At 50.3% G+C, this 24,974-nt stretch overlaps 9 protein-coding genes across 9 annotated transcripts; 5 read left to right on the top strand and 4 right to left on the bottom strand.

Annotated features, from left to right (window-relative positions):
- Positions 1–4,492: 4,492 nt before the first annotated feature.
- A1O5_09214 (uncharacterized protein) lies at positions 4,493–5,401 on the bottom strand (the record flags this gene model as incomplete). Its single annotated transcript, XM_007749793.1, has 2 exons — positions 4,493–5,067; positions 5,119–5,401. The coding sequence occupies 2 exons, from the start codon at positions 5,399–5,401 to the stop codon at positions 4,493–4,495; spliced, it is 858 nt and encodes a 285-aa protein (XP_007747983.1).
- A 1,413-nt stretch (positions 5,402–6,814) lies between these two features.
- A1O5_09213 (uncharacterized protein) lies at positions 6,815–7,860 on the top strand (the record flags this gene model as incomplete). The annotated part of the gene is made up of 2 exons (XM_007749792.1): positions 6,815–6,889; positions 6,937–7,860. The coding sequence occupies 2 exons, from the start codon at positions 6,815–6,817 to the stop codon at positions 7,858–7,860; spliced, it is 999 nt and encodes a 332-aa protein (XP_007747982.1).
- Positions 7,861–10,022: 2,162 nt separating this feature from the next.
- A1O5_09212 (uncharacterized protein) lies at positions 10,023–10,412 on the top strand (the record flags this gene model as incomplete). Its single annotated transcript, XM_007749791.1, has 2 exons — positions 10,023–10,085; positions 10,293–10,412. The coding sequence occupies 2 exons, from the start codon at positions 10,023–10,025 to the stop codon at positions 10,410–10,412; spliced, it is 183 nt and encodes a 60-aa protein (XP_007747981.1).
- Positions 10,413–10,852: 440 nt separating this feature from the next.
- Positions 10,853–14,116, bottom strand: A1O5_09211 (isoleucyl-tRNA synthetase; the record flags this gene model as incomplete). Its single annotated transcript, XM_007749790.1, has 1 exon — positions 10,853–14,116. One exon carries the CDS (start codon positions 14,114–14,116, stop codon positions 10,853–10,855), a length of 3,264 nt encoding a protein of 1,087 aa, XP_007747980.1.
- A 2,040-nt stretch (positions 14,117–16,156) lies between these two features.
- On the top strand, positions 16,157–16,959 carry A1O5_09210 (uncharacterized protein; the record flags this gene model as incomplete). Its single annotated transcript, XM_007749789.1, has 2 exons — positions 16,157–16,563; positions 16,626–16,959. 2 exons carry the CDS (start codon positions 16,157–16,159, stop codon positions 16,957–16,959), a joined length of 741 nt encoding a protein of 246 aa, XP_007747979.1.
- Positions 16,960–17,301: 342 nt separating this feature from the next.
- On the bottom strand, positions 17,302–17,628 carry A1O5_09209 (uncharacterized protein; the record flags this gene model as incomplete). The annotated part of the gene is made up of 1 exon (XM_007749788.1): positions 17,302–17,628. The coding sequence occupies one exon, from the start codon at positions 17,626–17,628 to the stop codon at positions 17,302–17,304; it is 327 nt and encodes a 108-aa protein (XP_007747978.1).
- Positions 17,629–18,673: 1,045 nt separating this feature from the next.
- A1O5_09208 (uncharacterized protein) lies at positions 18,674–19,260 on the top strand (the record flags this gene model as incomplete). Its single annotated transcript, XM_007749787.1, has 5 exons — positions 18,674–18,842; positions 18,893–18,980; positions 19,032–19,062; positions 19,116–19,194; positions 19,244–19,260. The coding sequence occupies 5 exons, from the start codon at positions 18,674–18,676 to the stop codon at positions 19,258–19,260; spliced, it is 384 nt and encodes a 127-aa protein (XP_007747977.1).
- A 1,958-nt stretch (positions 19,261–21,218) lies between these two features.
- On the bottom strand, positions 21,219–21,536 carry A1O5_09207 (uncharacterized protein; the record flags this gene model as incomplete). Its single annotated transcript, XM_007749786.1, has 1 exon — positions 21,219–21,536. The coding sequence occupies one exon, from the start codon at positions 21,534–21,536 to the stop codon at positions 21,219–21,221; it is 318 nt and encodes a 105-aa protein (XP_007747976.1).
- Positions 21,537–23,438: 1,902 nt separating this feature from the next.
- On the top strand, positions 23,439–24,686 carry A1O5_09206 (uncharacterized protein; the record flags this gene model as incomplete). Its single annotated transcript, XM_007749785.1, has 4 exons — positions 23,439–23,672; positions 23,737–24,148; positions 24,241–24,288; positions 24,379–24,686. The coding sequence occupies 4 exons, from the start codon at positions 23,439–23,441 to the stop codon at positions 24,684–24,686; spliced, it is 1,002 nt and encodes a 333-aa protein (XP_007747975.1).
- Positions 24,687–24,974: the final 288 nt, after the last annotated feature.

Here is a 24,974-nt window from a genome sequence, read left to right as displayed (position 1 = left end):
TGAACCATAGACGTCCGAGGAGAATTCCTTAAGGGCTGGGCACCCCAGAAATCATGATTTCTGGAGATTGCATGAAAGAAAGCTTGCATTATGGGTAGTCCGTTTAGCAGGTTGGGGTTGGCCAATGTCTCTGACAGTGCTTTCAGGTTGGATTTATAGTCCAGAGACTAAGTTGAATTTACGGTAGATATTGTGTCGTTGATAAGTCCTTCGGCATACAAAATTCGACAGTCCCATGAAAAGCGGACATATTGCCATGATGCTGACTCGATAGGGCTTTTCGTTGGGTCCTCGTTCGTAAAAGTATAAGTGCTTCATACACTCTCTGCTAGTCCCGTCAAGTACCCAGGATGGTAATGAAAGGGGCTGCCTTTCTGATCGCCGACAGTCACGGGCGATGCTGATGGTTCTGAGGCTTTGATTGTCCTCCATCAGCGCTGGAGCAACCTCGCTGAAGAGTGTCTCAGTCCTTTTGGAATAGCGAATTTGGACGAGCTGTTTGTAGTTCTCTCTGTGGGTCCCGATGCCTAGAACTCCATAGATCTTGTCCCGTAAATCACTGCTTTGTAAATGTTGGGAAGAAACCAAAAAAAATCCAAGGATGGGAGGGGGTGCTGAAGGTGATACACTAGACCCTACAACATTCGAAACACCTTCTTTCTGCTCTCGTAGGTCAATCATTTCGTCCAAGGGATACGAACCCGAAGATTCCAGCTGCCCAAGAAAGGAAGAAGGGAGTTGTTCCGTTAATGACTTACTTTGCCGCCACCCTCGATGCATCCATTGCTTTCACAAAGACTTCGAAAGGTAGCTGTCGATAGCCGCATACCACCTGGACTGCTTTAGTGACGACTACTTCCCGTAGGACCCCAAGTCTTGTCCAATAAGGTCTCTGGGTCAGGCTTTGCACTGCGCTCTGGTAAGTTCGACCAGACCAACCCTCTAGTTCCTCCTCGATCGGCAATTTCTTCGGCTTTTGCGCCCTTCTTTGATCGCACCAAACGCGAGAACACTGTGGCTAGAGCTTTCTCCGATCCCACGCAATCACCTCTTCGGCCTCCCTGTATATATCATTCATAATAAGAACCTGCTTCCCTCTCTCGGTCTCATCTCCCGGGTTGATGCACACTCCATCTGCCCAGAGCTGAACGCCGCTTTATTCACAGTGGAGATGCAGAAGAGTCGATGCTAAGTTTCTCGTTCCTTAACGCTTCATACCATTGACTAATATCTCGCGATTGTCTTTTTGATTCCCTCCAGGTGTAGGACAAGGCTTGATAGCTCGGTAAAGGGGATTTCAACTAAAGCGACCGCATGGACTTTACACTCCATTTTGTGCGGACATTTCGGCGGATGGTATTCAGACAGTAAGAATCCGGATCTGAAATCATCCTCAACCAATTTGCCGTATAATTGTTGAGATAACAGTGGAGAACACCTAAATAATTGTGTAAGTGTATTTTGTTTCTGAGACGCGGAGTTTGGTCTGCGAAGGTCTTTGGAATGGGATCTTGAGTGTTCAGATCTGTCAAACTAATGTGTACAAGTACTTTAACCTTAATATTAGCTTGATCTTTCCCTATTTCGCTACGCTACAGATATGTAACTTTAGCTAGTCGCTTTCAACTTAAACTCGCTTTAACGTCTCATCCCGTCCGCTGTGAATTAACGGGGAAGAGGGGGAAAAGAAAATGAAAGGGAGACGTGGCCCGTGGGCCTGTGTAAGGACGCATAATCTGTTGTTTCTCGTGGCCGGAAGGGCAAAGTTCCGCGCCCACCTGCTCGGTTCTCATTGCCAGGAATGCCCTGAAGGCCACTTTCTGCCCACACCGCTGCTTACGCAGTAGGTGCTATGCAAGGGTGGATCGCGCTTGGAGGGATCGGCGTGACGGAGGGTACCGAGAAGGCGGCGAAGGTGGGGAGAGGATCGAGTGGGAAGATGCGGTGGAAGAAGGCAGTATCGCCAAGTGAGGAGCCGGGTATCTAGTAGAGAGGTTGGGCTTGGTTGGGCGTATCGGGAGAGAGTTGAAGACCAGCCGCTCCGGGAGTTTTGATGGTTGAGAAATAGAAGTGCAAGTGCGGGAGGCTCATAAGGAACCACTTGAGCACATCATAATACACTTGTAACTAGCCCAGGTTTACGGGCCTATAGTCGTGATATTCAGAGGCCGAATGAGAACCTCCGTGGAAACGTGCCTCGTCGATCTTTCACATTGCGACTTTTGTCAATTGACTGCGGCCGCGTGGGATCTGGCCGCGACAAGGTGACACAGCCTAGTTCAGGGAATGCGCGCGGCAACTGGGATGGCAGGGAACGGCCTCTGGCTATCTCAAGGTGGTCTCAAGAGTCTATTTACCGTAGTGAGGCTCTGGCTTGATTGGAAATGCTCCAACAGCCATGTCATGGACAGCCATGTTCTGCCAGTCCAGAGGCGACGTTTGTCATCTGCTGACATCGTTTAGACACACATCAGGGTCTCCACGGTATCTCCAGTCTACTGCCAAGCGGAGCAGGAGTCAATCGTGGAGGGACGAGTCTCCCGATGCATGGGTTGGGGCCAGTTCAACAAGGTCAATTGTTGAACGACCGCAGCGGCAGTTGGGGGAAGCTATGGTTACAAGGCCCAAATTGCTCGAAAAGATGCAGCATGCAGGGGTAGGGGCGCAAAGAACATGTGGAAAAGCCACTCTCCTCAGCAGCGATGGGGCATCTTTCAGCCTCATCTCCGCTGACCGGTCAGTACAACTATTTTTCGAAGGGAGACGCCCTACAGACCAGAGCTTCCGGCAATCATCGAGAGCAACCTACCAGCTGTAGACACAACATGTTCTGGGCTGCGAATACGAGTCCTGTGCAACTGGAGGAGGTTGTTTGGCCTGTGGTGCATCAGAGGAGTAACAGTGAGCCAAGATGGGCGAAATTGCTGGTTGCAAAGATGCCACACTCTTGAAGGCAGAGTTGATTGGCCTAAACCGTCGTCAAAGACGCACACCCACAGACATACTCATGCACCTGCAGTTTGCATTTACGGGAGTCCCTTCATTCATAGGCTCTCGGCCCTCAGATCGCAGATTTCTCTCGCTCAAACCCCAGTAACGTTCCAGTTGATCCTTGCAGTAAAGTAATTCCCATTGGACGTCGTGCTTGTCGCATGACACCCCCTCGCTCCTAGATTGCGGTCATGTCCTGGACACTCGTGAGGCTGAACGAGGTGACCGTGGACAGTCGTTTAGGCAATCATCGATCAGTGGTGTTGATCATGCCTCGTTGCCAACTCGCTCGCGTTCAGATGTCTCTCTATGCCAGGATATTTCACGTCTCGTGCGCCTCTGATTGATGGGTAAACCTGCACATTCATGGGTCGAAGTCGCAGCACTGCTGCGAGCCGTGCATTGCATTCTTTGAACAGGCATCCAATTGTTGCCCAATACAAGCAGTATAAATGCTGTTCAGGTATCGCTGTTCAGCCTGATTTTTATCAATCGACAATGTCTCCCTGGCACCGTTCGTGCCAAAAGTGGGGGAAGGAACCTGAGATTGATGAAAAAGAACGGGTTCTCAAACCAGCTACCTCATCACTTCAGCGCGGAAGGTTGCTATCTGAAGTATTCAGCCTGGGTGCTGAAGGTTTCCCACGATTTTGTGGCCGACGTCGAAAACGGATCGAGAAGAACCAACCCGGCCAAAAAAACAAAACGCAAATGGCATGGACCCCATTCTATTCCCAAATGAAATATTCGATTCTAACAGGGTCAGTGTATTCTTATCAGAGCGGATAATGGTTCCCAATTCCACAGGGTGGAAAGGGAGGAGCTCCGCCTTGATGGAACTGCCGAAGTCATTGTAGTCTCCGAAGAGCTAGCAGTTCGGCTGCTCCAAGGGCGGGATCTTTGGAGAAGAATCCCTTCTCGGACTGTCAAAGATGACCATGGTTACCACCATATTTGCGAGCATGTAATCAAGGTTAGCTATCGATGGGGCAACGACAATAGTACAAGAGATGCAAAGATCTATGTGTCTTCCCAGTCGACCTTGGCAAGAGTCCACCTTCTGGTCCCGATAACACTCGCTGCGCCGGAACCGGCAAGGTCACCCACAGTGCAACCGACTTACCAATTGCCTCCCAAAACCGGAGGTGAGTCACTCCTCGACCACATGGTCTGTTTTGCATATCAGGAGATAAGAAGTCGTCGCTGAAAGCACTGCGGGAGTTTAGCGGCTTACGGATGAGCAGACGAAAGAGACCGGCAAAAGAGGAGCGACGAGGCTGCCCGGAGGGCTCATGCGGAAAATATGAGCACTGCGCAACAGAAGAAGGAAAGGGAGCTTGAAGACGCGTATAAGAAACCAGGTCAGGGCACCAAGTGAAGGAACGTCGCCTTTGGAGGACTCCAAGTGTACAAGCAATTTCATACCTGTGTACTGTTTATCTTCCACTCCTTAACGTTTCAAATCGTATAACCGGGCCACATCGTACTGGGTAGTGGTACGTCAATTGCTAGAGCGCGGTCCGGCAGTGACCCCTCCCACAAAGACTACTTGAACAGCAGCAAATGCAATCGTTGCGGCGAAAATTTCATATCGCCTGCCATGTGCGACAAACCCCATGATTAATGAGAATAGCGAACTGAAACCTATGATCAGCAGCAGTCGAGATAACATGCTCTTCACGTAGTAAAGAACAAGAATCGAGGACGACGGTACCATGGTGGAAAGAACGGTGCAGAGCACGTTTCCCAGAATGGCCAACTTCTTGTCATCATAGGCGTAATAAGTGCCGAGTGACTCCTCATCGGTTCTCCTCTGCAGGCGATGACCGAGTCGCTTATGGTACAGTGGAACAAGGGCATTGGCGACCCATGCTGCGAAGCGGTCGGGTCTCTTGTTCAGCGTTATGAGGTCGCCAGTGTGGTTTACGTCCCATGCCGTGGCCTCGACGCTGGCGGACAATTTCAAGAAGTTGTTGCCACATTTCTCGTCTCGAAGCCAGGCACGGAGGAAGTCAATGTCGCAGGAGTCGGGACTTCCCAGTTTGATCACTGCTGCTGTCCGCGATACAAACTCATCTATAATGTCAGCTCGTCCTGCATTCTCAAACAGATAGACGCCGGGTTTACAGTATCTCCCCAGCTTCTCCTCGGCCTCGAGGATTTTCTCCTTGCGCACGCTCCGTCCACCGGCATCGATCGCCTCATTTACTTTCTCCCATGACTTTGCGTGCCCACGCAAATCTGGGCGCTGCATTTCGAACTTCCCCAACACTCTCAGATCATGCTCGAGTTCCAGAAGTTCCGCTTGCATGCGATGAGTCACTTGGGCAGCCAGCTGGCCAAAGCGCCGCACGATAGCCAATTCTGGACATTTTCCGATCAACGTCGAAAGCTCGTCGTAGCTAACCATCTAGAAGTGTTTGCAAAGCTCCGAAACAATTCTCTGGTCGCACAATGTCCCCTGGCCGAGTAGACGAGACCACTCACTCGCTTTTGAGTGTTGACCCAAGAGAGGCAGACATCAGGCTGAGTGACAGCATGAATCGTGTGCGTGGGTGAGAACGGGCAAGAACGGGCTACACAGCCCAACACAAGTATGCCGGCATGGGAATGTTCTGCATGAACACCGCTTAGTTTGCACCCTTATGCTCCCATTGGCAGTCGGGACGGTCGTGGCTTGCTGATCAGAGTTTCCTTGCGCCGCCCACCCACCCGGGATCGATCTCGTGACACGGATTTTGGTCGAACATAATTGCTTACCGTCAGTTGCTGTTGGTGGAGTGTGGTCACCCGTTAGAAGTCGACATCGGGCCCGTTGCAAAAATGACGAATCGAGCAGACAGCCTCTTCCAAGCAAAATTTCACCAGTAATGGTGGACACACCCTTCATACTGGTTGCCCTGCTGGTTGTCCAGATCTCATGTGGATAGAAAATGTGTCCAACTCCAGACGAGACCGTTGGCCTTTGGAGAAATCAACGTGACGGTTCTGGCCTTTTCATAGCAGAGGTTCCAAGCAGCCAAAGACGGCGCCCTTCCCGCCAAATCGCGAGGAAATGAACATATGCCGCAAGTCTCGTCGTTCCTTGCGACCTTGCGAGTATCGATTAACTATCGTCAACACCTGGAATGACTTCCTCGCGAGCTCCTTGAGAATGAGAGCCAGGACGAGTAGGGCCCGCCCCACAAAGAAGCATTACAGAGCTGCTTCTCTTCACGCCTATATGCTCGCCCTGATTGGGCTGTAGTTTCACGCTTACCTCGATTCTCGGCTGCTTGTCTGCCTTGAACATCGGAGGAGATCAATGAAATCGCCGCAGCCTCTCGCAGAGCGTTGATTTCTGCTCACTGCGGGCACCGCCACCAACGTTGGAGGAGGACTGCAGGTTGCGTTGCAAATGAAGGCTTTCACATCAAGACTGACCTTGTGCTTTCATTCCATGAGCAACCTTGTGCCCTCGAGTATCTTTTCCCTGCTTGAGCCTCGTCTCTAACACAGTCTATAGCCGCAGGTGTCTTCATCACGAACCGCCTCCTTCGTTGTCTCAACATACGAGCTCCTCATTATCGGTCTCATCACCGCGCTTGTCCTACACTCCATGTGAGTGTAGGGGAGAGTGCTCTTGATTGGAACATCTTGCCCAGTCATTGTTCGAATACAGCCTGGAGAGCTTAGCAGTGATCCCTCATACGACCACAACCCTCGGCTGTTAGCATCCTTGCGGTGACAGTCGGCACCAGGAGCGCCACAAGAAGTTGTCGACGTTGACCAGGTCTCAAGGTGCACGTATCAAAAAGGGGCATACTCTCTATAACAGACGTCCATGCCTTCGCTGCCTGGAGACAGAAGACGCCGGCTCCTTCAACGCTTGGAGAGCGTTTTGAGATTGCCAGTCAATGTGAGTAACGGGTCCATGAGCGTCATCGAAGATGCTTACCTTTATAGACACCGCATGCTTCTTGGATAAGAAGCGGCGGAGCTGAAGGCCTCCACACCGCCGCGCCAGTCATCACCGCTGAATCTGCTATCCCTGCCGAACCTGTTGTCCCTGTCGAACCTCCACAGCCTCCACCGAGAACATTTGACATAACACCCCAACCGAGCAACCATCCCATCAATGTAGCCATAGAAGATGCCGCTCAGCTTGATAAATGTCCCACAGCAACTCCTCTCACATCTGTCTTGTGGCTGAGAGGTGTGGAAAATATAGATCAATTTCAAAAGGCTGTCGACGACAGTTACAAGGGTGATCTAGAGAGTGATAGCAGTCTCGGGGAGGTAATGATTTTTGGAGAAGACGCAATACCCGACGGAAGCAATCCCCTTCAAGAACAGAGCTCCTGTTCCACACAGGATACGGTACTGGGTACAGGACGAGATGGCGTGCTAGACCGCAGGCCGGCGGGTGACGGAGACAGCGACACGAGCGGCGCTCCTGGTTCCAAAGGATTCTCGGCTCTGTTCGATACTGGCGCGCAAGTCAGTGTCATACCACTGAAGACATTGCGGAGGTTGAAGAAAGGTTTCACAAAGTTCTCCCACCTGCATCCGGAGCTACAAAGTCAAATGGCGCTCGGAGATTTTCGAGGCCAGAAGCATCAACCTCTCGGCTTGGTCCCACTTCTCTGGAGTCTCGATGCCTTTCCTAGCGTCATATTTAACACAACCTTTTGGGTAGTGGACGGGAACACAGAGAATGACTTGATCATCGGCAAAGACGTCATGCGGGATGCCTATATAGCCATCAAAAAGGAGAAAAAGTTCCGCAGCAGAGACCCCAGAAGATTCATCAAGAACGCGATCCATGGATCCGTTGGTATCCTGCGCAAGGTATCGATGGGAAACCTCCGTGGCGCACCGGGTCTCTAGGAACGTTGGGAGGCTGGACTGGGCGCTGAGATGCAGTATATCGTGACACAGGGCGTTGAAAATGGATTGGCAGGTTGCACCGCTTTGGCGTGATTGTTTCATTAATGATGACAGTGTTTCCCCAGGACATACCCAGCATGGTTTGGCAGGCGTTAAGGCAGAGAAAAGTCCCAGGCTACGGAATGTCAGATTTCACGAGTTCAGAGATTTGCTGAAGACATCCTGCTATGCGATCCGAGCCCTTCGCTGGGGTGTCGCATGCTTTTCTATCCCTGCCAATTTGTTCGGTGATGAATCGCCTTGTTCGCACAATTGAGTCTCAACGCGGAAGAATCGATGAGCAATTCGCCAGCATGCGGAGGACGGGAAAGCGCCCACGTATCTGATGGGAGTCAGCTCGAATATCGCAAACGGACCATGATCGGTTGATTGGATCCACGACAATTTGCGACCTTTAATGAAGAATGACACCCCTGCAAGGCGGTAGACCTCGGCATGCGACGCCCCATCTCATGCGTGCTGAAGAATAGCCGACCTACATACCTAGGCCATTAGTGTCTCTACCGAGGATGGGTTTGAACCAAATATCCCGTTTCTTCAGTTATCGAGAATTCCCTCCATCCCAGCTTACCCTCACCAACGAGTTTGACCGGAGCCAATGCTTTGGTCTGAGAAATTCAATTGCTTTGGGTGTGGAGCCAGATGGGAAAAGAACGTTATACTACCAATCACCAGGTTATAATCACGTTCAACTATCCTTTGGAACATTTTGATGCTCGAATGGATAGCTGCAAAATTCAAAGACCCTCTGTTCTATGTACTAATCTACCTAAAACCAGGTCCATAATGGAGTCTGGCTGGTTGGTTGCCGTCACTGGTGATGAGCTCGGGAACGCTTAATTGTCCACTGACCTTTCGCTTTGAAGGAGAATCCGAAGCCATGAGACACGGGGAAGATCAGCTGTTTGAGCAAGCGCCGTGACAGCGGTGAGAAGACAACCGATTCCCACCAGAATATTATGCGGCGGGCTGGTGTAGTGAGTCAGACCTCCTAGCAGAGTATTTGTAGCTGTTACAATGGATCGTGTAACTTGACCTTCTTCCGTCATCTTGAGACCGTTCATGGTTCTCGACGCCGCCAGCTCAGTGGGCGCGTGGATCAGCTGAATGCAACGACGTAGAACCGCTCTGTTATGCTGCCCGGTCGGTAGTTCTTGGATTCGAGGGTCCTGTATAGCTAGCGTCGTGCTCCGTGTGCGAATGGATATGCATAACCGAAACAAGAATACCCTGAACAGAATGCCCATCCTATAGGATGACTACTGCTCAGAAGAGCTCTTGGATCAGGCAGCAACCGCACCACCGTGCTGCGCCTTGAATTGGAGCATGGATTATATAACTTGCGATACGCAAGGGATATTGGGCAGCAGCGTAGGTGTAGCGACTTACCCGCTTCAATCATGACCATTCAAACCCAATGCCTAGTTGAGAGGTTGGTGAAGCTGAATGATGGGGGCCAGAAACAACTCGGCCGCCCAGCGTCCTGCTCAGGGGGTGCTCAAGTGAGACCCAATTAAAGGCCAGCAGGCTCAGTTAAAGCTCAAGGTTGGGGTGGCCTTTGCTCACTCTCTAGGACCAAACTCTATTTGGTAGATAGATTTTTCCTTTGCGAGTAATATAGGTACGGTTAGCACGACACGTGGACGCACCTCGAAAGACTTGCGTCGACCCCCCAGAGTCCGTAACGGGAGACCCAATATCAAGGAAGAGGCATGCGGCCAGCCCACCTCGGCAAGCTTGATTCGTCAATATAGAAGGCGTTGTCGGAGACTCAGAAGGTTGAAATTGTGGATCGTCTGCTAGAGGGCGAGGTCAACTAAAATACTGTGTATCCGTAGAAGTGGTAGAAGAAGTTGTGCATATCCCTCTGACAGGCATCAGTTTAGCTAGTGTGCGCTTGCTCCTCCGGAATCTGCTACAGTTGAGCATTCAAGCCGGAGAAGCAAGGGGACGACCGACAGCTGTTAAGCAAGTTATTGGGCTCTTTTTCTTCTCTTCCAACTTACATATTGATGACCTTGATTGACTCGGAAGCAATAACAACTACAACCACAACCACAACCACAAAAATAACACTAAACAACTGCTACAAAATGCCCACCATGTCCGGCCGCGCAAGGCCGATCGAGAAGTTCGCCGCCGCGGCCGCAAAATGTTCCGTCGAGGTACGTCGCGAGCATTGAACGTTTCCTGATTCCTTTCTCCCTTTCTCCCATACGCTCTCTATTCCGTCTTCCTCTATCCATCCCATCCAGCCCCAAGCCACAAAGCACGGCCTGCCCGTCTCGTCTCCTGCCTGCTCTACGCACTCCGCAAAAGAACAGAAAAAGACACAACGCTGAACGATGCGAATCACTCCGAACCAAGAATAGGCCTCCGCATACGGCAAATGCATTCTGGCAGACTACCAATCAACGTACCAGGACATGTGCGCGAAGGAGTTCATGCGCCTGAAGGATTGTTATCTCGTAAGTTCTCCGTACAAGTACTGAGTTCCAGTTTCAACGGCGTCGGCCCGTCATTGAATTTCAAGATCTCATACATCTTTCTTTTGAGAATGCTTCACACTGCCAGGTTTGGGGTCATGTTTTGGTCTCCTTATGCATTGAGGGGGGCGATGAGCCAGATATAACTCAAACCCAACATGATTGGGACTGGTTGATCAATCAGGGAGGTCTTGAGTCTCCTCGGTCTTCTTTCTCATCAAGGGATATATCTATCCATCTCTTCTTCTTTTCAAGACATCTAGCTAATTCTTCCATCTTGCAGAGACATGCAAAGAAGTCGTGACATGCATGCTCCATGTTTTTACACTTTCCTTTTCCGGCCTCTTGACCAGATCTACACCTTGTCCACGGCATCTGTCTCTCTGGAAGATCGTCATAACAACGTCGTCTTCATGCTCATGGTCTCTTTCAATCGAGAGCCTTTTTCAGAGCTTCAACAATCTCAACAAAAAGGTCGCCTTCTGCACCTCCTGCACCTCCTCCACAATCAAATCTGCGCCGCCATTGTCCCCATTCACGATCGGCCCCTCCACCTCCGTAACAACATGCTGATCCACAGGCCGTCTCAACGCCTTCTCAATAAAGGAGCTCTGTTGCTGAAAGACCTTTTCCAGCCCAATGTGATCCGGGTCTTGCTGGACTTTGTATTCCATCTTGACATCGTCTGTCGGTTTCAGGTTCGCTTTCTTTCGGAGCTGCTGGACACGGTTGACGATCTCGCGGGCGAGACCTTCCTGTGCCAATTCCGGGTAGATAGCCACGTCGAGGATGGTCAAGACATCATTATCAGTGTTTGTTTCTTGGTCTTTGGACGTTTCGTCTTCCTTGAGTGCGCGTTTGACCACCAAATCACCTTCAACCAATTCTATCCCAGCCACCGTAAGCTTGCCCTCTGAAAGATACGTCTTGCAGTCATTGCTGGTGACATCGGGAAGTGCTTTCTTGACCTTTTGCATATCTTTCTTCAATTTCTTGCCGAGGACAGGCCAGTCCGCCGTCACGCTGTACTGTACGTTGTATTTCTCTTCGTCTGACGACAGAACCAGATCTCTCACATTGAGTTCTTCCGTGATATACCCTTCAAGTGACTTGACATCGTCGAGGTACTGCTGGTCCTTGTGGATGACCACTAGCGTCTTCAGCGGCGTCTTCAGACCGATAGTTCTTCTTTCCCGTGACTGCCTCGCGAGTTCTATGACCTTCTGCATCCGTCCTACACGTCGCTCCACAACCGGATCGAACAATTCCTGTCGGACTTCGGGAAAGGCGAGGAAATGAACACTTCGCATATCTTCACTATGAAGGGATTTTGGTATGTATGGAAGCAGTTTGGTGTAGATGAGGTCGGCGATGAATGGAGTGAATGGAGCGAGTCCACGGACGAGCGTAAAGAGGACGTCGAACAGAGTATTCAAAGCATGCAGAGTATCATCCACGCCCAGTTCGCCCTTTAATCTCTTTCGGTTAAATCTGATGTACCAGTTTGTGGTTTCATCGATCAAGCTCAGCAGGCCAGGCACGACAGTGTATAGTCGGTATGCCGCCATTTCATCGTTAATGTATTTGAGCAAACTCTGACAGCTGGCGAGTATCCATCTGTCCATGACGTTGGTGTTGGTTGTGTCCATTTCCGGATTGAACACGTAGTCAACACCCTCAATCTTTTTCAGCAGTTCCACTTGACCTTCAAAAAATTTGTAGCTGTTCCACAAAGGTAACAGGACCTTTGCAACAACCTCTTTGACACCCGATTCTTTGAATCTCAGCGGCTCAGCTCGCACGACAGGTGAGTTGATCATGTACAACCGCAGAGCATCCGCACCATACTTGTCAATGACTGTGTTGGGGTCCGGGTAGTTCTTGAGTCTTTTAGACATCTTCTTGCCATCCTCTGCGAGGACAATACCGTTGACAACACAGTTCTTAAAGGGCAGGACCTTCTTCAAGTGGATGCCCAGGATAACCAGAGTATAGAACCACCCGCGAGTCTGGTCGAGACCCTCCGCAATGAAGTCACCAGGGAATGTCCTCTCAAAGTACTCCGAGTTCTCAAAGGGATAATGTGCAGAGGCATACGGCATGCTTCCGGACTCAAACCAACAGTCGAATACCTCCTCGACCCGGCGCAGCAAACCATTGCCTTTCTGGCTCGGAATTGTAATGTCGTCCACACTGTCCCGGTGAAGGTCTGTGATCTCACCTTTATAGCCGCTAAGCTTTTTTAGTTCTTCTATGCTGCCCACTGCAATGACCTCTGAGTAGTCCTCACTTGCCCACAGCGGAATCGGAGTGCCCCAATACCGATTTCTTGAGATGTTCCAGTCACGGGCGTTCTTGATCCACTCCGCAAATCGCTTCTCCTTGACGAAATTGGGAACCCAGTGGGATTTCATAATGCCGTCGAGCATGTCCGGAATGATGCTGGGCACCTTGTCATTTCCGGCAATGTTGACGAACCAACCGGACACAGCTCGGTAGATCAAGGGTGTGTCTGATCGCCAGCAGAACGGATATTGATGGGTCAGTTGACTGTCCCGGATGAGACGCCCGGTGCCCTTCAGATGCTTGATGATATGCTTGTCTGCTTCCTTTACATGCTGACCCGCAAAGTCTGTTACTTCTTTTGTGAAGTGGCCTGTCTCGTCGACTGGGTTGGGAGGGAGGTGCTGGTGGCTGATGATGCCATTTTCCATGGCTACTCGGAAATCCTCTTCACCAAAAGCTGGTGCTTGGTGGACAACACCGGTACCATCATCATCCGTGACATAAGTGGCATTGAGAACTCTGAAAGCACTGTCCTTGAATTCATCGTAGAAGTAGTCGAACGGCGGGAGATATTGTTTGCCTTTTAGGTCTGAACCCTTCATCTTCTCTAGGACCTTGAACTTGGCTTTCTTGGGGTCTTTGTACAGCGTCCGCAGCAACTTCTCTAGCATGATGAATTTCTGACCGGAGTCTTGGTCCAAGAACTTGATGTACTCGAAATCGGCATTGACGGCCAATCCGATGTTGGATGGCAGGGTCCACGGCGTGGTGGTCCAGGCGAGAAGGCTGGTGTCAGGATCCTCAAGGAGCGGGAACGCAATGACCACTGCAGGGTCTTGTGCCTCCTTGTAGTTGGATTGAGCTTCGTGTTGACTTAGCGGCGTGCTCAGCGCGGTTGAGAAGGGCATGACTCTGTAGGAGCGATAGACCATGCCCTTGTCGAACAGTTGCTTGAAAACCCACCATACTGACTCCATGAAAGTGGGATTCATGGTCTTGTAGTCGTTGTCAAAGTCGATCCACCTTCCCAACCGGTCAATGGTCTCTCTCCACTCGGTCGCATATCTCATGACAATGGCCTTGCACTCCGCATTGTATTTTGCAATCCCCATCTCTTTCACCGCCGCCGGTCCGGAGATGTTGAATTTCTTGTCAATCTCATACTCGATTGGTAAGCCATGTGTGTCCCAGCCAAATCTCCGCTCGACGTAGTAGCCCTTCATGGACCAGTATCTCGGAATGATGTCTTTTATGGTGGAGGCCAGCAAGTGGCCGTAGTGAGGCAAGCCGGTCGCAAATGGGGGGCCATCGTAAAAGGTGTAGGGCTTGTTCGATTTTGAGAGGCGCAGTTGAGTCTGGAAGGCGTCAATTTCTCGCCAGCGTTTGAGCGTGGCCGCCTCTTCGGCAGAAAAATCTACAGCCATATTTGGAGAAGTTGGAACGAATTGGCGGGGCGTAAGAGTGTTTTTGAAGAGGCACCAGAGGGAGAGTGACTCAATATTTTGATACATGTCTTGGCGGCAACACCCACACGCCTGCGCTGCTTTTGACAGGGGAGCGAATCACCCTGATCGTGCCGCTTTTAAAGCCCGGTGCTCGCAAGTCACCGCCATACGAGGTACTCGGTACCTTACTCCCTACTCACTCCTTCCGTCGACTCAGTACTTTTTGATCTGTAACACAACTTGAAGTGACATTAATCACAATAATACCATATGAAACAAATCCAACCAAATTGCCTTTTAATTGTACTCGATAATCCGCGGTAAACATACGACGTAAGGAGAATTCATACTATAGTCATACTAGTCCGATTAGGCTAGCTAAGATGTCTCTTAGCGCTATGGCGTCGGCTAGTATTTAAACCTCTTCCGTCACAGATGGACCTTCTCTCCCTTCTCAATGGATCAATCAGTCAATCAAGTAAGTTTTGGCGCCTTAGATTGGTCCAACAACAAGTCACAATGCCACTCGCAGGTAATCGCAAAGCTTTCCTCCTAATCAGGTAACATAGCGAGAGCTCTCAGTAAAACAATCAGAGTATATTTAAGGTGTGCCGGGTTCTAGACGAACGAATTCGATTATGATATAATTGATTGGATGAGACTCCTGAGGGAGTGATTGATTGATTCATTCTTACCGGCCCTTACTTGTAGGCTTCCGGTACCTACAGGAAACTATTTTGTTGGCAAGCAGCCCACCTAGCGCCTTGGCCACCCTGGCCGCCTTTCCACTCCTAGGCACCTCGCTGGTGGCGTCCTGTAAAGCCCCTTGCTACAGACACAGCCTTATTATGACAATGGATATGTCACTGCCTAGAGAGGGTCTTCAGCGCCCTCAACGTGGGCAACAACGGCCACCCTTTATCAGGATTCTCACGCTGCCCGTCAACCTTGGCAATTCTCTCCTTTACTGTCTGTTTTGCTGTATCTACAAGGTACAGAAGAGTCAAACAGATATATAGAGGGCACGCGCCCCTAGCTGTCCTTTTAAGAGGACAAAGCCACTTCCGCTCATTCAAGCCCACTGTCCCAGCCCACACGGCTGTTGACTAAGCTGTCCGACCCAGGGCGGAACTGACTTCCCCTACCACTATTTACGGAAGGTCAAGTGTAATCGTGCCACTAGACTCAATTCTGAATGATAGCTCTTGTAACAAAAGTGCTCCCATTCGAGGGCAACATGGCGAGATCGAGGACATGGGGCAGAGTTATGTTTCACGCTGCGGCGCCCAAAGGCGGTTCTCTCCCCGAAATAAATTAGGAGATCAAGGGTTCTGAGCTTCTCTACCGCACATGGGAAGAGAAAAAAGAACGAGAGTGAGGGGACAGAATTAGGTATTGTACTTGCTCAACGAAATCATACTAATATGCTAGGTCTGTGACTTGCCTCTTGTAGCATCCTGTACTTTGGGGCCGTAATCGGGAGATACCCGATGATACACGGTGTCATCCGCAAGCACAGAAACACATTTGTTAAGGTACCGGGATTTCGTGATGATCGTCCCATTATAGTTAAGGCCATCTGTAGGGTACGATCATTGCCTCGTAGAGGCTAGATGTTTCAGGGGAAAAGTCCACCAACGTGGATACGGCACAGTGTATGCAGATTCTCGTGCTACGCTGACCGCAACGCTACCTGCAGTGCTACCTGCAGTGTCGTGTGGCCACCCTCGTCTTCACCTATCCAACTGGCACGTGTAGTAGCAGAATTGTACGATCACTAGGTGGGTGATATGATGATACAGGCAAAAGATCATCCTAATATGCCGGTGCGAGGTTGGCATGGGTCACTGGCGTCGTCTCCCCAATCCTACCAGTATGCACAAGCCATTGTAACATAGCGCTAATCGCTCCTACTGATCAATGATTGAAGACTATGCCATGATGCAGGCGAGAAGGTTCTTGCTGCAGCACTCTTTCACTTGCTAACATTATCGTCTGGGTGCAGTCAAATCACTCACAATGGCAGAATGTTCGACATATCACCACAACCTGACGGACGATAGCAAGGACAGCGACACCTTGTTGGGTGGTGGGGACCATGGCGAAAAAGAAGCAGCTCCAATACGTTCGCGACCATATCAAGGCTGGGGAACCGTCCTGACATTTGCCCTGGTGTCATTATTGTGTATTCTTCTTGTCGTGGACATTACGCTACGAATCACGAACTTAGCAGAGAAAAGGAAAGACGGGAGCAGACTCCATCGAAGTTTCGGTAGCAACGAGAGCTACATGTCGCTGGATCACAAGTACGATCACCTATGGGACCATGAATTCGCTGCGAATAACGCCGTTGTGTACATTCCTCCTGACGGCAAGAGCCTGGGTGTTGGCAGCGACGAGGAAATAGAACCTGGTGCAATCACGATGTGCGTGAAGCACCTTTCCTCCCTTTTCCATGACAGCGTGTAATTGTACTCATATTTGCTAGGTTCCACCAACTCCACTGCCTGACATCAATCCGCAAAATCATGCAATTTGCTCGCGAAGGTGGACAGATTGGCCTCGACAACCGCGACGACCATCATTGGCCACACTGTCTATACTATCTGCGGCAAGCGATTCTGTGCAATGCTGACGGTACGATCGAGAGGCCACCGCCAATGGTCAATGGCACCAGGGGAATGATCAATGGGGCCCATGACATGAGAGTGTGTCGAGACCCCAGCGAGCTTTATGAGTTGAGGGAGAAATATGGATCTCGAGCAAAGAATGAGCCTCTGAGCGGATTAAGTCGAATCAATAGTTCATCAGAAACAATCTAAGCAGTCTGAATTGGCCCTCTTACAAGATGGAAGACACGAGGCTTTTTACCATAAAAGGTGCTCCATAACATCTGCATTGGTAGTGACCTATCGTGGTGCAAAGCTAAAGGAATGTATCTATTTCCCACCGACCCACTGGTGCATGGCCTTCTCCTGGCTTGAGACTTTCGGTTTTCTGAACGAAGGGCAAAGCTGTACGTAGCTTGGGTTAAGCCAGCGAACCAGCAGTTCTGCCTGACAGGCCGGTCGCGGCGAAGAAGGGTGCTGTGCTTGGAGGTTCACTCCAAGAAAATATGACCTTGTATATTTTCCCAAAAGCAAGGTTCGCTTGGCCAAAGCACTTTAGTTGCCAATGCAGTCTTTGCCGTAGCACTCAGACAGCTGACGTGCCTCAACCTCAACGGCCCGCTTGTTGCCAATACAGTCCTTGCCGTAGCACTCAGATAGTTGACGTTCCTCAATCTCGACGGCCCGCTTATTGCCGATACAGTCCTTGCCGTAGCACTCAGACAGTTGACGTTCCTCAACCTCGACGGCTCGTTTGTTGCCGATACAGTCCTTGCCGTAACACTCAGAAAGCTGACGTGCGCCTAGGGGAACAGCGGCGGCATTGATAGTGGTGGCGGTAAGGAGAAGGTAGGTGAGGAGGGTCGAGACTTTGATTTCCATGTTGACTTTTCGGGCTGGACGTAGCGGGTTCAAGTAATGTGCTTGGCTTGCTGACTTTCCTGTTTTGTGCTGATGGGCGATCTGTGGTACTCACTTGGCTGTCGCGTATCGCCTGAGCCAAGATGGAAGACAATATATAAGAAACGCATGGCTTTGAAGCCCCTGGTACCTATTACGCTCGGGGTAAATTCGAGTCTCGTTGCCCGATACAGACCCATGGATTCTGCATGTCAGCAGAAGTCAGAGACAGTGCAACCGTGGGGTCTTCGATTTTCCTTTTGCAAATAAATCATGATCGACATCCTCAGCACGTTGCCAGAATTCTCGTGATAGTAGGAGGACGCAATGAAATCACGAAGGATTTTAGGGAGGACGTTAGACTATGGTTAGGCTCGTGAGGCATACTAGCGTATACAGACAGCACTGTATCACTCGGCTTGCCGGATAGTGTATTATGCTCGTTACTCGGCGTGTGAAAGTCCCAGGGTACGTCACAATTGCCAATATGAGCAAGTCCATCCTGAACTCACTCTCCCTGCTCTCATTTAGCGTCCTAGATGGCCTTTGTGGCTCTGATTCATGCGGATGCATGTTGAAATCCTTTCAGAAGCCACACTACTCTGCGAAGCTGACTTGCGCAAGCCGACTATCCGTATTCATGAATCTGGTTGATCATCATCCCCTTTTATCAATGGTTACCCTCCATCCATAATTTGACTGAATCTGACAATCCCTTTGTAAATTGTCGTTAAAGTGTTTCTAATCTTTACCGTCTCATGAGACTGTTCAAATACTCGTTGTTGCCCTCTGGCGAAAACAACGAGGATACAGAACGCATTTCACAATCTTCACCTCCAAAATACACAATATTTGGAACGACGTTCCTGCTGTTATCTAACGTGGCTCTGGCCATAGTCGTTGTTATCTTGTCTCTGAAGCTGTTTCGGCTGCATCGGGATGGGTCGTTCGAGACGGGCTTTTCGACAGAATTCAGTCAGTGCTTTTCTGTTCTTCAAACCCGATGTTGAAGCCTTTGCTGAATCACATGCCAGAAGCTGCACACCCGGCTGTTCAACTGCAACGAATTCAATTTACTGGCGGTTTGCTGTACGATGAGAATGGCACGCTATACAGAAATGTGAATGCAGAAGCACCAACCTATGTCGGAACTCCAAGCCAAGACATAGATGCGGAATGGGAAGCATTAATACATGGTGACTTCTCTTGACCTCCCTGCTTAATGGATTGCCTGACCCCAGACCAGATCGGTACACTCCATTGACCTCGTCTGAAGCATTCAGCATCGGCCTTGAAAGTTTTTCGCTTCCCAGCAAGCAGTCATATTGGGCGGGGTGAGGAATCACATCCTCTTGGCTACCGCGCGGCTGACAGTTTCTCATTAGTGTTGACGTGTTCCATTCATTACATTGCATCGTATACACCCACAACTCCGTCTCTGAAGTCAACAGAACTAACTTGGCTCACAGAACTATGTTCGTATGGTACTAGACCTTGATTATTATGGGGACAGACTCGACCCGCTTCCTATCCGTCGGCTACATGTTGGTACGTTGGACACACGCCGACCTCGTTGCACCAACGTTTACGCTGACAGGCCAGATCACTGCCTAGACCACTTGCGCCAAACTGTGCAATGTAGTGGCGATCTTACCCCTGTCCCTGAGAGATGGGACAATGTCAGCAACATGCTCTACTGGGATTTTGAGGTGCCGCGCACCTGTAGGAATTTTCAAGCATTGCGCAGCTGGCAAGACAAACGAGTAGAGCAGATGATGATATAATCAGACATATACCATTCAGCTATCACCTACAGTAGCCTAGAGCCACATGGTTACATGTTGTCTCCAATGGGAAGTCACATAGCTTGGAAAGTCTGACAAATCCAGCAACATAGGTAGAGGTTGTTACTTTTCAGAGGCCAAGACGAGGCACAAAAGAGATGCAGGTATGAGTTTCGCAAGCATCAATCATTCAGGCACCAACGGAAGTCAACATTTTCTTCACCAGGCAGAGAACCGACGTAACGCAAGGATGAAAGGGAGTTGAAGAGGCGAGTGATGACTCGTCGGCAATTCCGATCCATGTGTAGTTGGGAGATCTCAGGGAGTAGCGGTGAACTTGCCAGAAAGGGCTACAGCAGGTGGTGCTCCGTGTTTGGAAATGCACTGTATCAGAAACCTGTGAACTTATATCTAGGGAAGCTCTATACTGATATCTCACTATGATAGTCGGCTGAGCTGACTGTTTGGGCGTCGGTAACCGCAGGTGTCTGCCAAAGGCAGATACCCAATCCCACAACGTCGCTGCCTGCCTCAAGCACTGCGGAGCAAACGTTCACAATATGTGCTCAGTGCTTCCAGAAAAAAAAAAAAAAAAAAGAAAAGAAAATGCGGTAATCAGCAGCCATCTGACCCCATCATACATTCTTTTGACTTCAGTTCTTTGGGTCGTTGGCCTAATGGATACGGCCTGGTCAGCACGCTTTTGGGCAAGATATTGGACTGTATGAAGAACAACGACGTACGGTTAGGAATGAGTCGAGTACGTTGTAGGCTGCCTGTGCCCACCTTTGCAATATGCCAACGATCACAAGCCATCAAGAAGCAGCTCGATGCTGCTTCGTTTGAAAGAATATAGGCATTTGGCGCGCTAAGTTATCTTCATAGTCACAGCTGATCCATCTGCACTGGCCTCCCACTGTTCGGCAATAACGTACGCTAATCCAGCACGCGTTCATTCATCTAAATCGTCTCCATTCCGTACCAACCTAGGACACCAGATGAAGTTCTTGCGCCGTGAGATCGCCAGGCATGATACCAGCTTCCTTCTGACCAGGAGTCCCGCCTAATCTGAGACGTCAGGCGCCCAAAATCCAATTGCTTTCCGGCTCTGAGGATCAAGCAGGGCATGCACCAACCATGCCGCCGTTTCCACATTCCTCGAGTCGACGATGCTAGTCGATCCGCCGAAATCCTCTGATGATATCTAATTGATTGTTCGCTCAGCAGCACGTTCTATTAAACTCGGGTCGATGCACAATGAGCATCTAAATTGGGTTGTTCGTCCGTACACCTCGCCATGTCTGACAAAGCAGTCTTGCCCCTAGTCTCTGGCGCATTGTTCATATTGTCCTTTTATTCTAGGGCCTTAGGCTCAGTTATCACTCGACCCAACTGCTCATCGCAGTCTTGTCTGGATCAAAGCATCAAATTAGACGGTCCAGCCTCGACCCCCATTGATTTTATCGTGGTCAACAGAGGGAACGCACTGAGTTTCTCCCGATCATCAACGAGAGGACTCTCAACCTTGGTGACAGCCTCGCGAAGATTGCCACGTATGGCGATGCTGCCGTTGTAACTGGACGAGGCTATGCGCAGGCCCAAGGGAGTGCTGTCTGCGTTAAGCACATCAGCCATGAAGGTTTGTCCGACCCCATCATCATGTTCGTATTGTTCGTATTGTTCGGTGTATCGGATACGGATGCCTGTATAGCGTGCCCCGTGTGGACCATGGTCACCATTTTGGGCCTCAGTGTTTCCGACTATCGGACACCCAAACGCCCAAACACTTCACAGAAGTCCATCAAGGAGATCCTGCTTCCACATTCCCGCCAGATACACGTCGCCGGTCACCTTCTGGGATTCAATGGCCAGACCTGGAACTGCAGTCTGTCTGTCCTTCTCAAACGTCAGCTGACGGCGAGTATATGCTTCGACCGCCAAGAACCATGTCCCAGAAAATGCCTGGCTGTCTCTGCTCAACAGATCTTCCAACATGCGCAATTCGCCGCATGAGCCAGTCTTAAACCTTTGACCAAAATCGCTGTCGTCTTTGGATCTTATTTGGCCCCATTCTATCCCGTCCGGAACCGGTTCTGAAGCAAGCATGGTCAGACAGCTGCAGCAAATCATCGATTTGACGAAGTTGACTGTTCTGCAGGTGAGCGTCCCCAGTAGTGGCCGAGCGTAAAATAAATGCATTTTTGATTGGCTGTCGATATGTGGAGCCGAACAGGCATATTGCGATTAGAAGGACCAACGTCTATGACCCTTGTTGGTAGACTGGAGAGAACAGGGGCGCATTGACGGCATGGAAAGCGTGTAGTCATGCATGTCCTGAGCCAGCTCAAAAGGCAGCTGATGAGCAGCTGAAGAACCAGTGGATTGATCTCTCATCGACGAACATTTCCCGAGTACGGATGTTGTATTAGCGGGAGGGAGTTAGATTCTTTGCATCGCTGATCATGCGCAGACAGGCCTTATCTGGAAGCCTGTCGATGGCAACTTGTGCTGTATAGTAGGAATTTATAAATGCCCAGAATTTGCCAGCAGGAATCTCTGTATTACCCCGAAAGAACTTGTATCCATCTTTGCAATTGGCCATCCAAAAATCTCCGGCCCTCCAGCATCTGCTAATCTTGCTTCTGTTCAGACCGTGTGTTTCGCGCCCTTTGATGTTATGTGGTATCCTGGTAACAGGCTGCCGGAAACCATGGGCCTCTCTGCAGTCTCCAAACTCTCAGGCTCAATTTTCAGATCAATCCGAGGAAACCTCCCTGCAAGATCTGCTAGACCAAAGGAGAGGAGGATTGGGCGGGCCGGCAAGCTCTGCTCACCAACTGGCCGCTTGCTCTTCATCAGGTCTTGTCATTGCGCGGAATGGCGAAATTTGTCATCTTAGCTTTGACTTGATTTCGTGCAAACGAGGAAGATGTGCTGGCGTCGTATGAGCCCCGGTAACGGTTAAGCTGGGGGACGAAAATATAATAGAGAATCGAAGGTATCAGCATCTCCCCAACCAGGACAGAATGACACCTAGGTGTGTTGCGTTGCCAGCTAGTGAGGTCTGTAAGTCTCAGTCATGATTCCAGCACTGAAAATCGGTGTGCCTGGTAATGTTCACAGATGCAGTTCGCGTTGGATGACGGGCAATCCGATGGCGACTGGAGTTTCGATCGACGCGGAAAACTTGAGCCCACGCCGTTGATGGCGAGATGAAATCACGTCTTCGTAGACTGCAACGCTTGCTCAGCTTTCGGTTTCTGTGGGGAAGGTATCTGAAGAGCAGACAAGCTTGTGGATGGGATAGAAAAGAATAACAGTGAGAGATCGGACCAACTTTGAGTCTCTTGCATGACTGTTGATTTGCTCTGCAGTGTTCACTGTTGCTCGAGGTGTTTGGAGAAGGGGGAACTTGAAATGGGCGACCCAAGAAACCACCAGCCCACCATCGTCACCGTCATCACCACCACCACTTCGTGGAATGCCTGACGTTGCTAATGAGTTCTCGAACATGCACCCACGACAACAGTGAACACCAGCAACACAGCTAATAGACATAGAGTGTTTCCATCTCTGCCTGCCTTTCTCCTGGTACCTTTGCTCCCCGTTTGCGTCCACATCCACTGTACTGTAGCAGGTACATCCTTCCACAGGAAGATGGTAACAATCAATTGCATAAAAGCTTCCAAGTCGACAAAGCCTTGCCCCACGGTACTGCCGATAGACTTAGAAACAAGACAGTAAGAGATCGTCCACCACCCTCGCACCGCGCAATTGGAGAGCCGTTGGAGAAAGGAGCGGAGGCTTCGAAACAACAACCGCAAGAGCAATGCCTTACTACCTTCCATGGACAGCAATTTAATTGAGGGTATGCGGGGGCATATCTCCAAATCGAAATCCAGACTACAATCCCCTTCCCAAGGGACATCCTGAAACAGAATGTTGGACTTCGTGGGTGCCAGAGAGCGAGAAATACTCTGTCCTTGTTGATGGTGAACGATGCCAAACATGGGCGATAATACAGCTCAACAATCATTCATGATCCCCTCGAACCCTGTCTATGGATTCGTCGGCATTGGGGTGATGGGATACGGAATGGCAATGAATCTCCGCGCCAAGATTCCCCAGACAGCTGGGTTTGTGCTATGTGAGATCAACGAGGCAAGAAGGGAGCAATTTCTCCAGGAATGTAATGCCTCTGTCCAAGTGGCGCGCTCGCCGCGCGAGGTCGCCGAGAAGGCTGTGAGTGAGCTCCAATGCCAGGGAGACGGAATGAGTTGACTTAAGGGAAGCCATGATCATCTAGGACATAATCATCACCATGCTCCCACGGGCACCGCACGTCCACGAAGCCTTCACAAATCCCGAAACAGGCTTTATATCTGGGCTATCGTCCTCGTTGCCGCCACGCCTGTTCCTGGAATGCTCCAGCATCGACGTCGCGACATCAACATCCCTCGCCCAAAAGGTGGCCTCCACAGGATTCGGCCTCTTCGTTGATGCTCCTGTCTCAGGAGGTCCCCAAGGGTCTAACGCTGGCACTTTGACCTTTATGGTTGGAACACCCAAAGAGCAGATTTTTGACGTCGTTAAACCGATTCTGCGAATGATGGGTAAGGAAGAGCATATTTATCAGTGTGGGGGATTAGGTGCCGGGCTGGCAACCAAGCAGTTGAATAACTATTTGGGTTATGTCGGGTATTTGGGGCTTTGCGAGGGTGAGTTGTCACTTGGCACTGATCATTCGCAGCCACATGAATATGGGCTTTGCTCTATGCTAGTCGAATGCCGATGTTAACCTGCTTTTCAGTGATGAATGCAGGTATGCTCTACGGCCTTGACCCAAAGATTCTGTCAAGTAGGTCCCTCAATCTCCTCGACACGCTCTTTCGTGCCATGGCGCTCTTCGACTTAGGTGAAAACGATCATCTAACTAAGTCTCTTTTAGACGTTATCAACGCTTCGTCGGGCATGAACTGGAACTCCCTGCATCACAACCCTGTCAAAGGAGTGAACCCCGCCGCATCGTCCGCCCGAGATTTTAAAGGGGGGTTCACGACCGAGCTGGCTGGTGGCGTTATTGATGATGCAGTGGCACTCATGAATTCCGTTGGCGCAGGTACCGTCCTCGCCGACCCTGTGCAAAAGGTCTTCGTGGAGGCGAGGAAGAACGACAAGTGCAAGGGCATGGAGGCTAGAAGCGTATGGAAACTGTTTGCTGAGGACGGCGGGAGCGACGTGCGGAAACTACAATAGATATTTTGGAGCGTCCATAACAATCTCTCTCTCGCGCGTTCTCCTGCTGAGATTCCCTTCCCTCTCTTTTTTAAAGGCCGGTCTACACTTCTTGAGAGAACGTGATCGGCACGAGCGGCATCCCCTTCCAGTACTGCTCTACTTCGCTCTCGGTACTCATGGCGTCCCTCAATCCCTTCATCCCATGAAGATCTCTCAGGTGGAAGTGTTGTTGAAGCAGAGGGTTAAGTCTGATATCGCCATTTCTTGAACGTAAAGCTCTGCCGTGCAGTCAGTCAATCGGTCAGT

Source organism: Cladophialophora psammophila (genome assembly GCF_000585535.1).
Source record: "Cladophialophora psammophila CBS 110553 chromosome Unknown aczJe-supercont1.15, whole genome shotgun sequence".
Lineage (NCBI taxonomy): Eukaryota > Fungi > Ascomycota > Eurotiomycetes > Chaetothyriales > Herpotrichiellaceae > Cladophialophora > Cladophialophora psammophila.
Note: the sequence above shows the minus strand (reverse complement) of the source record. Positions and strands in the feature narration are given on the sequence as shown.